Source organism: Eleutherodactylus coqui, chromosome 13, assembly GCF_035609145.1.
Source record: "Eleutherodactylus coqui strain aEleCoq1 chromosome 13, aEleCoq1.hap1, whole genome shotgun sequence".
In the NCBI taxonomy this organism is placed as follows: Eukaryota; Metazoa; Chordata; class Amphibia; order Anura; family Eleutherodactylidae; genus Eleutherodactylus; species Eleutherodactylus coqui.
Window position 1 is genome coordinate 129,616,878 of NC_089849.1, and position 18,869 is coordinate 129,635,746.

Sequence of the window (18,869 nt, forward strand, 5' to 3'; positions counted from 1 at the left end):
CACCTCCCGAAGTCCTGTACATTATAGACTTATTACAGTGCAGCCTCATAATATATTATACTACACCTCTCAGAGTCCTGTACATTATAGACCTATTACACTACAGCCTCATAATATATTATACTGCACCTCCCAGAGTCCTGTACATTATAGACTTATTACACTACAGCCTCATAATATATTATACTGCACCTCCCAGAGTCCTGTACATTATATGCTTATTACACCACATTCTACATAGTATATTATACTGCACCTCCCAGAGTACTGTACATTATATGCTTATTACACTACAGCCTCATAATATATTATACTGCACCTCCCAGAGTCCTGTACATTATAGGCTTATTATACTCCAGCCTCATAATATATTATACTGCACCTCCCAGAGTCCTGTACATTATAGACTTATTACACTACAGCCTCATAATATATTATACTGCACCTCCCAGAGTCCTGTACATTATATGCTTATTACACTACAGCCTCATAATATATTATTCCACACCTCCCAGAGTCCTGTACATTATATGCTTATTACACTACAGCCTCATAATATATTATACTGCACCTCCCAGAGTCCTGTACATTATAGACTTATTACACTACAGCCTCATAATATATTATACTACACCTCCCAGAGTCCTGTACATTATATGCTTATTACACTCCAGCCTCATAATATATTATACTGCACCTCCCAGAGTCCTGTACATTATAGGCTTATTACACTCCAGCCTCATAATATATTATACTGCACCTCCCAGAGTCCTGTACATTGTATGCTTATTACACTCCAGCCCCTTAATATATTATACTGCACCTCCCAGAGTCCTGTACATTATATTCTTATTACACTACAGCCTCATAATGTATTATACTGCACCTCCCAGAGTCCTGTACATTATATGCTTATTACACTACAGCCCCATAATATATTATACTGCACCTCCCAGAGTCCTGTACATTATATGCTTATTTCACTCCAGCCTCATAATATATTATACTGCACCTCCCAGAGTCCTGTACAATATATGCTTATTTCACTCCAGCCTCATAATATATTATACTGCACCTCCCAGAGTCCTGTACATTATATGCTTATTACACTGCAGCCTCATAATGTATTATACTGCACCTCTCAGAGTCCTGTACATTATAGACCTATTACACTGCAGCCCCGTAATATATTATACTGCACCTCCCAGAGTCCTGTACATTATATGCTTATTACACTGCAGCCTCATAATGTATTATACTGCACCTCCCAGAGTCCTGTACATTATATGCTCATTACACTACAGCCTCATAATATATTATACTGCACCTCCCGAAGTCCTGTACATTATAGACTTATTACAGTGCAGCCTCATAATATATTATACTACACCTCTCAGAGTCCTGTACATTATAGACCTATTACACTACAGCCTCATAATATATTATACTGCACCTCCCAGAGTCCTGTACATTATAGACTTATTACACTACAGCCTCATAATATATTATACTGCACCTCCCAGAGTCCTGTACATTATATGCTTATTACACCACATTCTACATAGTATATTATACTGCACCTCCCAGAGTACTGTACATTATATGCTTATTACACTACAGCCCCATAATATATTATACTACACCTCCCAGAGTCCTGTACATTATATGCTTATTACACTCCAGCCTCATAATATATTATACTGCACCTCCTAGAGTCCTGTACATTATATGCTTATTACACTACAGCCTCATAATATATTATACTGCACCTCCCAGAGTCCTGTACATTATATGCTTATTACACCACATTCTACATAGTATATTATACTGCACCTCCCAGAGTACTGTACATTATATGCTTATTACACTACAGCCTCATAATATATTATACTGCACCTCCCAGAGTCCTGTACATTATAGGCTTATTACACTCCAGCCTCATAATATATTATACTGCACCTCCCAGAGTCCTGTACATTATAGACTTATTACACTACAGCCTCATAATATATTATACTGCACCTCCCAGAGTCCTGTACATTATATGCTTATTACACTACAGCCTCATAATATATTATACTACACCTCCCAGAGTCCTGTACATTATATGCTTATTACACTCCAGCCTCATAATATATTATACTGCACCTCCCAGAGTCCTGTACATTATATGCTTATTACACTACAGCCCCATAATATATTATACTGCACCTCCCAGAGTCCTGTACATTATATGCTTATTACACTACAGCCTCATAATATATTATACTGCACCTCCCAGAGTCCTGTACATTATATGCTTATTACACTACAGCCTCATAATATATTTTACTGCACCTCCCAGAGTCCTGTACATTATATGCTTATTACACTACAGCCTCATAATATATTATACTGCACCTCCCAGAGTCCTGTACATTATAGACCTATTACACTACAGCCCCTTAATATATTATACTACACCTCCCAGAGTCCTGTACATTATATGCTTATTACACTACAGCCCCATAATATATTATACTGCACCTCCCAGAGTCCTGTACATTATATGCTTATTACTCTCCAGCCTCATAATATATTATACTGCACCTCCCAGAGTCCTGTACATTATAGACCTATTACACTGCAGCCCCGTAATATATTATACTGCACCTCCCGAAGTCCTGTACATTATAGACTTATTACAGTGCAGCCTCATAATATATTATACTACACCTCTCAGAGTCCTGTACATTATAGACCTATTACACTACAGCCTCATAATATATTATACTGCACCTCCCAGAGTCCTGTACATTATAGACTTATTACACTACAGCCTCATAATATATTATACTGCACCTCCCAGAGTCCTGTACATTATATGCTTATTACACCACATTCTACATAGTATATTATACTGCACCTCCCAGAGTACTGTACATTATATGCTTATTACACTACAGCCTCATAATATATTATACTGCACCTCCCAGAGTCCTGTACATTATAGGCTTATTATACTCCAGCCTCATAATATATTATACTGCACCTCCCAGAGTCCTGTACATTATAGACTTATTACACTACAGCCTCATAATATATTATACTGCACCTCCCAGAGTCCTGTACATTATATGCTTATTACACTACAGCCTCATAATATATTATTCCACACCTCCCAGAGTCCTGTACATTATATGCTTATTACACTACAGCCTCATAATATATTATACTGCACCTCCCAGAGTCCTGTACATTATAGACTTATTACACTACAGCCTCATAATATATTATACTACACCTCCCAGAGTCCTGTACATTATATGCTTATTACACTCCAGCCTCATAATATATTATACTGCACCTCCCAGAGTCCTGTACATTATAGGCTTATTACACTCCAGCCTCATAATATATTATACTGCACCTCCCAGAGTCCTGTACATTGTATGCTTATTACACTCCAGCCCCTTAATATATTATACTGCACCTCCCAGAGTCCTGTACATTATATTCTTATTACACTACAGCCTCATAATGTATTATACTGCACCTCCCAGAGTCCTGTACATTATATGCTTATTACACTACAGCCCCATAATATATTATACTGCACCTCCCAGAGTCCTGTACATTATATGCTTATTTCACTCCAGCCTCATAATATATTATACTGCACCTCCCAGAGTCCTGTACAATATATGCTTATTTCACTCCAGCCTCATAATATATTATACTGCACCTCCCAGAGTCCTGTACATTATATGCTTATTACACTGCAGCCTCATAATGTATTATACTGCACCTCCCAGAGTCCTGTACATTATAGACCTATTACACTGCAGCCCCGTAATATATTATACTGCACCTCCCAGAGTCCTGTACATTATATGCTTATTACACTGCAGCCTCATAATGTATTATACTGCACCTCCCAGAGTCCTGTACATTATATGCTCATTACACTACAGCCTCATAATATATTATACTGCACCTCCCGAAGTCCTGTACATTATAGACTTATTACAGTGCAGCCTCATAATATATTATACTACACCTCTCAGAGTCCTGTACATTATAGACCTATTACACTACAGCCTCATAATATATTATACTGCACCTCCCAGAGTCCTGTACATTATAGACTTATTACACTACAGCCTCATAATATATTATACTGCACCTCCCAGAGTCCTGTACATTATATGCTTATTACACCACATTCTACATAGTATATTATACTGCACCTCCCAGAGTACTGTACATTATATGCTTATTACACTACAGCCCCATAATATATTATACTACACCTCCCAGAGTCCTGTACATTATATGCTTATTACACTCCAGCCTCATAATATATTATACTGCACCTCCTAGAGTCCTGTACATTATATGCTTATTACACTACAGCCTCATAATATATTATACTGCACCTCCCAGAGTCCTGTACATTATATGCTTATTACACCACATTCTACATAGTATATTATACTGCACCTCCCAGAGTACTGTACATTATATGCTTATTACACTACAGCCTCATAATATATTATACTGCACCTCCCAGAGTCCTGTACATTATAGGCTTATTACACTCCAGCCTCATAATATATTATACTGCACCTCCCAGAGTCCTGTACATTATAGACTTATTACACTACAGCCTCATAATATATTATACTGCACCTCCCAGAGTCCTGTACATTATATGCTTATTACACTACAGCCTCATAATATATTATACTACACCTCCCAGAGTCCTGTACATTATAGACTTATTACACTACAGCCTCATAATATATTATACTGCACCTCCCAGAGTCCTGTACATTATAGACTTATTACACTACAGCCTCATAATATATTATACTGCACCTCCCAGAGTCCTGTACATTATATGCTTATTACACTACAGCCTCATAATATATTATACTGCACCTCCCAGAGTCCTGTACATTATAGACTTATTACACTACAGCCTCATAATATATTATACTACACCTCCCAGAGTCCTGTACATTATATGCTTATTACACTCCAGCCTCATAATATATTATACTGCACCTCCCAGAGTCCTGTACATTATAGGCTTATTACACTCCAGCCTCATAATATATTATACTGCACCTCCCGGAGTCCTGTACATTGTATGCTTATTACACTCCAGCCCCTTAATATATTATACTGCACCTCCCAGAGTCCTGTACATTATATTCTTATTACACTACAGCCTCATAATGTATTATACTGCACCTCCCAGAGTCCTGTACATTATATGCTTATTACTCTCCAGCCTCATAATATATTATACTGCACCTCCCAGAGTCCTGTACATTATAGACCTATTACACTGCAGCCCCGTAATATATTATACTGCACCTCCCGAAGTCCTGTACATTATAGACTTATTACAGTGCAGCCTCATAATATATTATACTACACCTCTCAGAGTCCTGTACATTATAGACCTATTACACTACAGCCTCATAATATATTATACTGCACCTCCCAGAGTCCTGTACATTATAGACTTATTACACTACAGCCTCATAATATATTATACTGCACCTCCCAGAGTCCTGTACATTATATGCTTATTACACCACATTCTACATAGTATATTATACTGCACCTCCCAGAGTACTGTACATTATATGCTTATTACACTACAGCCTCATAATATATTATACTGCACCTCCCAGAGTCCTGTACATTATAGGCTTATTACACTCCAGCCTCATAATATATTATACTGCACCTCCCAGAGTCCTGTACATTATAGACTTATTACACTACAGCCTCATAATATATTATACTGCACCTCCCAGAGTCCTGTACATTATATGCTTATTACACTACAGCCTCATAATATATTATTCCACACCTCCCAGAGTCCTGTACATTATATGCTTATTACACTACAGCCTCATAATATATTATACTGCACCTCCCAGAGTCCTGTACATTATAGACTTATTACACTACAGCCTCATAATATATTATACTACACCTCCCAGAGTCCTGTACATTATATGCTTATTACACTCCAGCCTCATAATATATTATACTGCACCTCCCAGAGTCCTGTACATTATAGGCTTATTACACTCCAGCCTCATAATATATTATACTGCACCTCCCGGAGTCCTGTACATTGTATGCTTATTACACTCCAGCCCCTTAATATATTATACTGCACCTCCCAGAGTCCTGTACATTATATTCTTATTACACTACAGCCTCATAATGTATTATACTGCACCTCCCAGAGTCCTGTACATTATATGCTTATTACACTACAGCCCCATAATATATTATACTGCACCTCCCAGAGTCCTGTACATTATATGCTTATTTCACTCCAGCCTCATAATATATTATACTGCACCTCCCAGAGTCCTGTACATTATATGCTCATTACACTACAGCCTCATAATATATTATACTGCACCTCCCAGAGTCCTGTACATTATAGACCTATTACACTGCAGCCCCGTAATATATTATACTGCACCTCCCAGAGTCCTGTACATTATATGCTTATTACACTGCAGCCTCATAATGTATTATACTGCACCTCCCAGAGTCCTGTACATTATATGCTCATTACACTACAGCCTCATAATATATTATACTGCACCTCCCGAAGTCCTGTACATTATAGACTTATTACAGTGCAGCCTCATAATATATTATACTACACCTCTCAGAGTCCTGTACATTATAGACCTATTACACTACAGCCTCATAATATATTATACTGCACCTCCCAGAGTCCTGTACATTATAGACTTATTACACTACAGCCTCATAATATATTATACTGCACCTCCCAGAGTCCTGTACATTATATGCTTATTACACCACATTCTACATAGTATATTATACTGCACCTCCCAGAGTACTGTACATTATATGCTTATTACACTACAGCCCCATAATATATTATACTACACCTCCCAGAGTCCTGTACATTATATGCTTATTACACTCCAGCCTCATAATATATTATACTGCACCTCCTAGAGTCCTGTACATTATATGCTTATTACACTACAGCCTCATAATATATTATACTGCACCTCCCAGAGTCCTGTACATTATATGCTTATTACACCACATTCTACATAGTATATTATACTGCACCTCCCAGAGTACTGTACATTATATGCTTATTACACTACAGCCTCATAATATATTATACTGCACCTCCCAGAGTCCTGTACATTATAGACTTATTACACTACAGCCTCATAATATATTATACTGCACCTCCCAGAGTCCTGTACATTATATGCTTATTACACTACAGCCTCATAATATATTATACTACACCTCCCAGAGTCCTGTACATTATAGACTTATTACACTACAGCCTCATAATATATTATACTGCACCTCCCAGAGTCCTGTACATTATAGACTTATTACACTACAGCCTCATAATATATTATACTGCACCTCCCAGAGTCCTGTACATTATATGCTTATTACACTACAGCCTCATAATATATTATACTGCACCTCCCAGAGTCCTGTACAATATATGCTTATTACACTACAGCCTCATAATATATTATACTGCACCTCCCAGAGTCCTGTACATTATATGCTTATTACACTACAGCCTCATAATATATTATACTACACCTCCCAGAGTCCTGTACATTATATGCTTATTACACTCCAGCCTCATAATATATTATACTGCACCTCCCAGAGTCCTGTACATTATAGGCTTATTACACTCCAGCCTCATAATATATTATACTGCACCTCCCGGAGTCCTGTACATTGTATGCTTATTACACTCCAGCCCCTTAATATATTATACTGCACCTCCCAGAGTCCTGTACATTATATTCTTATTACACTACAGCCTCATAATGTATTATACTGCACCTCCCAGAGTCCTGTACATTATATGCTTATTACACTACAGCCCCATAATATATTGTACTGCACCTCCCAGAGTCCTGTACAATATATGCTTATTTCACTCCAGCCTCATAATATATTATACTGCACCTCCCAGAGTCCTGTACATTATATGCTCATTACACTACAGCCTCATAATATATTATACTGCACCTCCCAGAGTCCTGTACATTATATGCTTATTACACTGCAGCCTCATAATATATTATACTACACCTCCCAGAGTCCTGTACATTATAGGCTTATTACACTGCAGCCTCATGATATATTATACTGCACCCCCCTGAGTTCTGTACATTATAGGTTTATTACACTGCAGCCTCATGATATATTATACTGCACCTCCCAGAGTACTGTACATTATAGGCTTATTACGCTACATGGATTACTCTCTCCGTACACACGGTCGCGGCTCGGTAGTCTATGGCAGAGGTCAGATCGCTCCCTATTGTCTCCAATGGGCTTGGCTCCCATGTCTGTAGGTGTATAGCACTGGGTGGGTCTGCTGGTGAGGCGGTATATGGCAGCGTATCTCGCACGCCTGTGTTTATGTTTACGCTTCCTGCGCTGTTGTCACACCTATACGTGATTATGTAGTATATGGGCGCAGGTACATATACGCCCCCGTACAGGACCAGGGCCGACAGCATAGCGCACGCGGCCTTCCTGTTTCCACACGCTCCTGTGCTGAGAGCTGTGTAAGGCAATTAGCGCCACCACACGGGCGGACAGCGCGCCCAGGCCGCAGTAATCATCCGCCTCACAGCCAAGATGGAGATTTACCTTCTCTATAGCCATGAGTCGTCTCATCAGTCTCCCTACTTGATTGACTTGCGTTCTATACGGAGCTGCGCCCCCCGTGGGACACTGCTGGGAGTGCGGTGACGCCATGTTGCCGGTATGTCGGCGGACTTACCTGTTTGTGGTCGAGGTCCGCGCTGAACCGTAAATCTAGATAAGAGGTAGGACAGAAACGTTTTCAGAGTCCTGTGTGTCCTAGCAGGGGCTTGTATCCCACCCGCACGGGACAAGAGGGGGACACGGCTGGCCGCGGGGGCCGGTAAACATCCCCCCACCAGCGCCATCAGTCCTGAACAGGGGCCATGTATAGCTATAGGTGGTGGGGTACAGCGCAGCATGGCCAGCTAGGAACATAGGGCTAGTGGGGGCTTGTAGTCCACGCTGATGGTCCTACACTAATGGTGGCCTCTCTGTGTCCAGGACTGCAAGTCTGACTAATTGTACCGCCTGAAGTCCTTCCCCCGCCGGCGAGCTGTATGAGGAGTCCCCGATGGAGGCCGACCAGTTGGTTTTGTCAGCAGGTACTTCGGAATAGTGAGGGGTCCGCATGGAGGGTGCGCCCATGTCTGGCTGCCAGTAGGCTCCACGTAGACCAGTGGTTTCCCCTCCCCCACATTCTGACCGTATCCAAGCTAGAGGCGGTACAACGGCGTACTAGAGCCTCCATGCCCGCCTGTATCACATCTAGTATCCAAGCTTAGAGGCGGTACAACAGGGTACTAGAGCCTCCATGCCCGCCTGTATCACATCTTGTATCCAAGCTAGAGGCGATACAACAGGGTACTAGAGCCTCCATGCCCCCCGTATCACATCTTGTATCCAAGCTAGAGGCGATACAACAGGGTACTAGAGCCTCCATGCCCCCCGTATCACATCTTGTATCCAAGCTAGAGGCGGTACAACGGCACACTAGAGCCTCCATGCCCGCCTGTATCACATCTAGTATCCAAGCTTAGAGGCGGTACAACAGGGTACTAGAGCCTCCATGCCCCCCGTATCACATCTTGTATCCAAGCCAGAGGCGGTACAACGGCATACTAGAGCCTCCATGCCCGCCTGTATCACATCTAGTATCCAAGCTAGAGATGGTACAACAGGGTACTAGAGTTTCCATGCCCACCCATATCACATCTTGTATCCAAGCTAGAGGTGGTACACAGTGGGTGCTAGAGCTTCCATGCCCCCCGCTTCACATCTTGTATCCGAGCTAGAAACAGTACAACAGGGTACTAGAGCCTTCATGCCCCCCGTATCACATCTAGTATCTAAGCTAGAGGTAGTACAACAGGGTACTAGAGCCTCCATGCCCCCCGTATCACATCTTGTATCCAAGCCAGAGGCGGAACAACAGGGTACTAGAGCCTTCATGCCCCCGTATCATATCTAGTATCTAAGCTAGAGGTAGTACAAAAGGGTACTAGAGCCTCCATGCCCTCATGCATCACATCCAGTATCCAAGCTAGAGGCGGTACAACACGGTACTAGAGCCTCCATGCCTCCTGTATCACATCTTGTATCCAAGCCAGAGGCGGAACAACAGGGTACTAGAGCCTTCATGCCCCCGTATCACATCTAGTATCTAAGCTAGAGGTAGTACAAAAGGGTACTAGAGCCTCCATGCCCTCATGCATCACATCCAGTATCCAAGCTAGAGGCGGTACAACACGGTACTAGAGCCTCCATGCCCACCCGTATCACATCCTGTATCCAAGCTTGAGGCGGTACAACAGGGTACTAGAGCCTCCATGCCCGCCCATATCACATCTTGTATCCATGCTAGAAGCAATACAACAGGGTACTAGAGCCTTCATGTCCACCCGTATCACATCTAGTATCTAAGCTAGAGGTAGTACAACAGGGTACTAGAGCCTCCATGCCCACCTGTATCACATCTTGTATCCAAGCTAGAGGTGGTACAACAGGGTACTAGAGCCTCCATGCCCACCCATATCCCATCTTGTATCCAAGCTAGAGGCAGTACAACAGGGTACTAGAGCCTCCATGCCCCCCGTATCACATCTTGTATCCAAGCTAGAGGCAGTACAACAGGGTACTAGAGCCTCCATGCCCCCTGTATCACCTCTTGTATCCAAGCTGGAGACGGTACAACAGGGTACTAGAGCCTCCATGCCCGCCCATATCATTACTTGTATCAAAGCTACAGGCGGTACAACAGGGTACTAGAGCCTCTATGCCCACTTGTATCCAAGCTACAGGCGGTACAACAGGGTACTAGAGCCTCTATGCCCACTTGTATCCAAGCTACAGGCGGTACAACAGGGTACTAGAGCCTCCATGCCCACCAGTATCACATCTTGTATCCAAGCTAGAGGTGGTACAACAGGGTACTAGAGCCTCCATGCTCGCCCGTATCACATCTTGTATCCAAGCTAGAGGTGGTACAACAGGGTACTAGAGCCTCCATGCCAGCCCATATCACATCTAGTATCCAAGCTAGAGGCAGTACAACAGGGTACCAGAGCCTCCATGCCAGCCTGTATCACATCTAGTATCTAAGCTAGAGGTAGTACAACAGGGTACTAGAGCCTCCATGCCGTCCCCATATCACATCCGGTATCCAAACTAGAGGTAGTACAACAGGGTACTAGAGCCCCCATGCCTGCCTGTATCACATCTTGTATCCAAGCTACAGGCAGCACAACAGGGTACTAGAGCCTCCATGCCTGCTTGTATCACATCTAGTATCCAAGCTAGAGGCAGTACAACAGAGTACTAGAGCCTCCATGCCCCCTGTATCACATCTAGTATCCAAGCTAGAGGTAGTACAACAGGGTACTAGAGCCTCCATGCCCCCTGTATCACATCTAGTATCCAAGCTAGAGGTAGTACAACATGGTACTAGAGCCTCTATGCCTCCTGTATCACATCTTGTATCCAAGCTAGAGGTGGTACAACAGGGTACTAGAGCCTCCATGCCCCCTGTATCACATCTAGTATCCAAGCTAGAGGTAGTACAACAGGGTACTAGAGCCTCCATGCCTGCCCATATCACATCTTGTATCCAAGCTAGAGGTGGTACAACAGGGTACTAGAGCCTCCATGCCCCCTGTATCACATCTAGTATCCAAGCTAGAGGTAGTACAACAGAGTACTAGAGCCTCCATGCCTGCCCATATCACATCTTGTATCCAAGCTAGAGGTGGTACAACAGGGTACTAGAGCCTCCATGCCCCCTGTATCACATCTAGTATCCAAGCTAGAGGTAGTACAACAGGGTACTAGAGCCTCCATGCCCCCTGTATCACATCTAGTATCCAAGCTAGAGGCTGTACAACAGGGTGCTAGAGCCCCCATGCCTGCCTGTATCACATCTTGTATCCAAGCTAGAGGCTGTACAACAGAGTACTAGAGCCTTCATGTCCACCCGTATCTTGTATCCAAACTAGAGGCTGTACAACAGGGTACTAGAGCCTCCATGCTCGCCCGTAGCACATCTAGTATTCAAGCTAGAGGTGGTACACCAGGGTACTATTGCCCCTGTGCCCACCCGTATCACATCTTGTATCCAACCTATAGGCGGTTCAACAGGGTACTAGAGCCTCCATGCCTGCCCGTATCACATCTTGTATCCAACCTATAGTCGGTACAACAGGGTACTAGAGCCTTCATGCCTGTCTGTATCACATCTTGTATCCAAGCTAGAGGCAGTACAACAGGGTACTAGAGCCTTCATGCCCGCCCATATCACATCTTGTATCCAAGCTAGAGGCTGTACAACAGGGTACTAGAGCCTCCATGCCCACCCGTTTCACATCTTGTATCCAAGAGAGAGGTAGTACAACAGGGTACTATAGCCTGCATGCCTGCCTGTATCACATCTAGTATCCAAGCTAGAGGTGGTACACCAGGGTGCTAGAGCCTTCATACCCCCCCCTGTATCCCATCCTGTGTCCAAGCTAGAGGTGGTACAACAGGGTACTAGAGCCTCCATACCCCCGTGTCAATCTTGTCTCCAACTAGACGCGGTACAAACGGGGTACTGGAGCCTCCATGCCAGCCTGTATTACATCTAGTATCCAAGCTAGAGGCGGTACAATAGGATACTACAGCCTCCATGCCAGCCTGTATTACATCTTGTATCCAAGCTAGAGGCGGTACAATAGGATACTACAGCCTCCATGCCAGCCTGTATTACATCTTGTATCCAAGCTAGAGGCGGTACAATAGGGTACTAGAGCCTCCATTCCCCCCCCCCCCCCCCCCCCCCGTTTCACCTCTTGTCTCCAAGCTAGAGGCAATACAACAGGGTACTAGAGCCTCCATGCCTGCCCATATCACATCTTGTATCCAAGCTAGAGGTGGTACAACAAGGTACTAGAGCCTCCATGCCTGTCCGTATCACATCTTGTATCCAAGCTAGAGGTGGTACAACCGGGTACTAGAGCCTCCATGATGCGGGAAATTCATAAACCTTTTTTACACCAGTTTCCTCCTTTTTTGACGGCCTGCTTTTGTAAAAATGTTGTGACTTTCTAACTTTTGCCCTGCTGTCCACCATGTTCCCGATGTGGGTTGTTGTGAAGCGGTCGCCCCGGACCTGTTCTGTTGAGCCCAACAATGCTGCCATGGGACATGGAGATGTATGTGGACCGGCCATCCATATGATTCAGTGTGACTTCTCATTCCAAATGACCTTCTGCTAGATGTTCAAGGGCCAATGACGTCTTGGGTCCACGCAAGGCATTTTTGGTAACAGTGTGGATTCATCAGGGGCCCCTTAATGGTTTTCGACTATTGAAACCCAGTTGATGCATGGTATGCCGCATGGTCATTATGGAAATCTATCGGACCTCTGGCATATTGTTGGGATACATGCCACCTCTGGGGTTAACCACCAGTTTCCTGGCATGGTATGATCTGTTGGATGTCTGTCCGGGGCTCAGCCGGGCTTGGGTCACTCTTGATGCCGCCGTTCAGGAAAAGGCAGAAAGTTTGTCTGTCTTAGAAATCCTGGCACTGCACCTTCGGGCACCAACAATCCGCCATGGTCATTCACTCAAGTCCTCAAGTTTACCCATGACTTCCACATGCTGCCAGCGGGTTATCTGAGAGCAGATGGCGGCGAGGCCATCCCGTGGTGCCGTGTGAAGGCCCTTTTACACGGGCCGACAGTCGTTTGGACAATTACGGAACACTGATGTGGCGTTGAAAGTCCTGCCGGCAGCTGGCTGGCTTCTCCTCCGCTTCTCGCTCAGCACTTCCTATGTGAAGCAGGACCAGACGCCAGCGAGCTAACGTCAGCTTAACCGCGAATGACGAGTGAGGTTTCTTTGCTTCACGCTGAATGATTATCGCTCTGTCCCCAACGCAGTGATGGTTGGGGTAAACTCAATATCCTAAAAGCTGCGGAATCTCTGGCCACCCCACAATCCGGAGGATAATTGTGGTACGATCGTTTGGCCGCCATGAGTGGGCGGAGTTTCCGTCGCACACAATGTATGGAAAGAGTGAAAATCTTAATAATTAGAGATCTGTCAGCCTCAGATTGCTGATGGTTCCCAGACAAGTAACTAGAATGGGAACACATCCGCTTCTAGAAGCCTCCGGCTTACTGTTCTGGACCGTCGAGAGACTGAGGTGCAGAGATAAAGTGGGGGTTGTGCGAGCTGTAAGTGGGGTCGGCGATACAATATGGAGGCATTGTAAGCTTGGCAGCGGAGGGAGGTATGGGTGGGATGTGCCTTGATTAAGGTGATATATGAGTGATATGTTTCTGGTACTGTAAGGCCGCGTTCACATCCGTGCTGGAACCTCGCAGACCCGGCGCAGAATACCCGAAGAAATACAAGTGCTTTGTCTTCTGGTGAAATGCCCGGCAGCTGAGCGGAAACTGAGGGTCAATGGGGTCAATCCATAATATGAACACATTCGGGGAGCCGGAAAGGGGAATCTTCTGGCCGACCGCAGCAGGAAAGGGGAACCCCGGCGCAGATGTGAGAATGGCCTAAAGGTGTTTTCACCTCTGTGCTTGGGGTTCTCTTTTCCTGCTCTGTTCAGGGAGCAGGAAAGGGGAATCCCCGCATGTGAACACTTCTGTCTGCGGAAGGAAGCAAACGGCATCGGGTAGACCCCATTGACTATAATGGGGTCTGCCCGCTTTCTGACCGGATTTTGGATGAAAGAATAAGCTCTGCATGCAGCGTTTTTCTTCCAGTATTTTCAGCCGGATCTGTGATGGACCTTCAGGCCGGAGGATCTGATGTGGATGAGACTGGCCTCATAGCGATAAGACGTCTTGGAAGCAAGAGTATAAAGAGATGACACAAGTAGTGGAAGCAGGAGGGTAATATAGAGGTTGGACTAATGGAGAGCGTTAATGGAGAGCGGAAGATGTAGTGCTGCAGCCCACATCGCCACGATGACTGTCATTGAGTCGTGCCAGCCAGTCCTCTAGATGACGGCTGTGGGCTGTGCCGTCATTAGCTGTTGTGTGAATGGGAGGTCCGCAGAACCAAGACGCTCTGATGACTGCTCCTCCTGACATTGTGGATTTCACTCTCACATTGATGGATAAGAATTACAATGTAACCCATTAGTGCCGACCAATACTGCTCTATACTGACCTCACTTACGGCTCTATACTGACCTCACGGCTCTATACTGACCTCACTTACGGCTCTATACTGACCTCACGGCTCTATACTGACCTCACGGCTCTATACTGACCTCACTTACGGCTCTATACTGACCTCACTTACGGCTCTATACTGACCTCACGGCTCTATACTGACCTCACGGCTCTATACTGACCTCACTTACTGCTCTATACTGACCTCCCTTACGGCTCTATACTGACCTCCCTTACGGCTCTATACTGACCTCCCTTACGGCTCTATACTGACCTCCCTTACGGCTCTATACTGACCTCCCTTACGGCTCTATACTGACCTCCCTTATGGCTCTATACTGACCTCCCTTATGGCTCTACACTGACCTCCCTTATGGCTCTATACTGACCTCCCTTACGGCTCTATACTGACCTCCCTTACGGCTCTATACTGACCTCCCTCACGGCTCTATACTGACCTCCCTCACGGCTCTATACTGACCTCACGGCTCTATACTGACCTCACTTACGGCTCTATACTGACCTCACGGCTCTATACTGACCTCACTTACTGCTCTATACTGACCTCACTTACTGCTCTATACTGACCTCACTGACGGCTCTATACTGACCTCACTTACGGCTCTATACTGACCTCACGGCTCTATACTGACCTCACTTACTGCTCTATACTGACCTCACTGACGGCTCTATACTGACCTCACTTACGGCTCTATACTGACCTCACTTACGGCTCTATACTGACCTCACTTACGGCTCTATACTGACCTCCCTTATGGCTCTACACTGACCTCCCTTATGGCTCTATACTGACCTCCCTTATTGCTCTATACTGACCTCCCTTACGGCTCTATACTGACCTCCCTTACGGCTCTATACTGACCTCCCTTACGGCTCTATACTGACCTCCCTCACGGCTCTATACTGACCTCCCTCACGGCTCTATACTGACCTCACGGCTCTATACTGACCTCACTTACGGCTCTATACTGACCTCACGGCTCTATACTGACCTCACTTACTGCTCTATACTGACCTCACTGACGGCTCTATACTGACCTCACGGCTCTATACTGACCTCACTTACGGCTCTATACTGACCTCACTTACGGCTCTATACTGACCTCACGGCTCTATACTGACCTCACTTACGGCTCTATACTGACCTCACTTACGGCTCTATACTGACCTCACTTACGGCTCTATACTGACCTCACTTACGGCTCTATACTGACCTCCCTTATGGCTCTATACTGACCTCCCTTATGGCTCTATACTGACCTCACTTACGGCTCTATACTGACCTCACTTACGACTCTATACTGACCTCACTTACGGCTCTATACTGACCTCACTTACGGCTCTATACTGACCTCACGGCTCTATACTGACCTCACTTACGGCTCTATACTGACCTCACTTACGGCTCTATACTGACCTCACTTACGGCTCTATACTGACCTCACGGCTCTATACTGACCTCACGGCTCTATACTGACCTCACGGCTCTATACTGACCTCACTTACGGCTCTATACTGACCTCACTTACGGCTCTATACTGACCTCACTTACGGCTCTATACTGACCTCACTTACGGCTCTATACTGACCTCACGGCTCTATACTGACCTCACTTACGGCTCTATACTGACCTCACGGCTCTATACTGACCTCACGGCTCTATACTGACCTCACTTACAGCTCTATACTGACCTCACTTACAGCTCTATACTGACCTCACTTACGGCTCTATACTGACCTCACTTACGGCTCTATACTGACCTCACTTACGGCTCTATACTGACCTCACTTACGGCTCTATACTGACCTCACTTACGGCTCTATACTGACCTCACTTACGGCTTTACACCTGCACAGCGATTTACAATGAAGCAAAAAAGAAAAACTGGAGTACAAGTAGCTAATTAGATCCTCAGTAGGCGATAAATAATATAATAACTTACCTCAGAGGAGACGGGTCCAGTAGGTCTCCCCAAGTCCAGGTTCACCTTTCACTGAATGGCCAGAGGGATATTGTCAGCAAAGGCTCCTACCAACTTTATTCTTTAAAAACACAAGGTGCGTGCGCGGAGGCGGGAGACGGCGGTGGTACGGCGCGCCTCGGAGGTCTAGGCCACCTTTCTCAAGAATGTGTGTAACATCTTACCCACCATCAAGCTTCACATCCGTAGAACGTGCGGACGGCGCCTCTTCTGTACGGTCAACATCACGAAAGAATGATCAGCCTTGTTACACCTCCTGGCAGTAGATGGAGGAGGTTCTGGAAGACAGAAGAGGATCATCCCGGAGTGCAGCAACAGGCCGAGGATCGTAACCCTGCAATCACCACTAAAGCTCCTTCAGTACATGCAAGTCTCCATCGTAGCCTATGGAGAAGGCGGCGCGGGAAGCGGGCATTTCTGGCATGTGAAGGAGATATCACATGAGGTGCCGTTCATCACAACATACAATCTCCACTGATTGGGTGAGCCGCAGCCCATAAAGCCGCACTCTGGGAGTTGTAGTCCACTATGATGGGCCTATATACAAAGATAACCTTCCCAGCTCACTATATGGGCTCTCTACGATGCTGCGTCCTACACCATTTATAGGCAGCTTCGGGCCCTTCCTGGCCAGGGGCCACTGGGGATTCACAAGCCTGATTCCAATGCATCACAGCTGTTGACAAAGGTAACAACTTAAAAACACAAAAATGGGAACATAAGCAGACCAAAAAAATCTAAAGAAAGCGGCCATATACTTACCCATGTACTGATCGAAGCACCACAACCCCCAGCATGCAGACTGCTCTAGGGAGGAGCCGCCGCACAGGTGAAGGTACTGATGACCACCCCTGCGCAGTACTATACTTGCCCATAGATAAAGCATATACAGGGCATCAGGCCATATAGTACGTGTAGTGCACCATGCGGGCTACACGAAGAGGCGCGCCGGATCTCCCGCTTGGGGGTAACAGCCCTTTGAAAGCAGCTTTTGGAATCGCTCTTTAGTGACTTCTATGGGTTGTACTTTTGATGAGGCTTTTGTTTTGTGTGTAGCCCCATAATGAGAACAGCTTCCCATGTGGTCAGTGTAGGTACTGCAGCCCCGGTGGCCGGAGGGATAGTACTAGTACTCCATATAAATTGGCACGGAGCCTATGAACCAGTAATGTGACGGGCGCTCAGACTAGGAGGCAGTCAGATGATATGATTGTCCCAATTCTGGGGCCCCATCCAGGTGTTGTGGGAGACATGCCAATCGGCCCGCAGCCTTAGGTTACATTTAGTTGTTGTGCATGAGTAACAGTAATGACTGGAAGATGCAGTATACTCCGGAGTACCCTCAGAGTGCTACATTGGGGTCTGCCGTGGTACAGCCATTGGTAGATGTTGGAGGGTGTGCTGACATTTGGGGGGATCTATGTATTCGTGTACTGCGCCTCTCCTTCTAACTTACTAGAAGAGCCTCATCCAACCCCCCGAATACCCAATCAGTGACCCGCGGCCTCCGTGGATGGGGAACATTGCGGAAGACAGTTTCTTCCAGTGTGGAC

At 45.2% G+C, this 18,869-nt stretch overlaps 1 protein-coding gene across 4 annotated transcripts in view; it reads left to right on the forward strand.

Annotated features, from left to right (window-relative positions):
* The window catches only part of LOC136587572 (zinc finger protein 883-like), a 33,579-nt gene that overhangs the window by 6,142 nt on the left and 8,568 nt on the right, over window positions 1–18,869 (forward strand). Inside the window, exon 2 of one of the 4 annotated variants that reach the window (XM_066586242.1) lies at window positions 9,145–9,245. The exons of 2 other annotated variants lie outside the window; for them this stretch is intronic. In XM_066586242.1, the coding sequence (XP_066442339.1) occupies window positions 9,215–9,245 (31 nt within the window). In that variant the 5' untranslated portion in view covers window positions 9,145–9,214. Of the gene's footprint in view, window positions 1–9,144; window positions 9,246–18,869 lie in introns of those variants that run through there. One more of the 4 variants, XM_066586241.1, reaches the window with a different exon arrangement.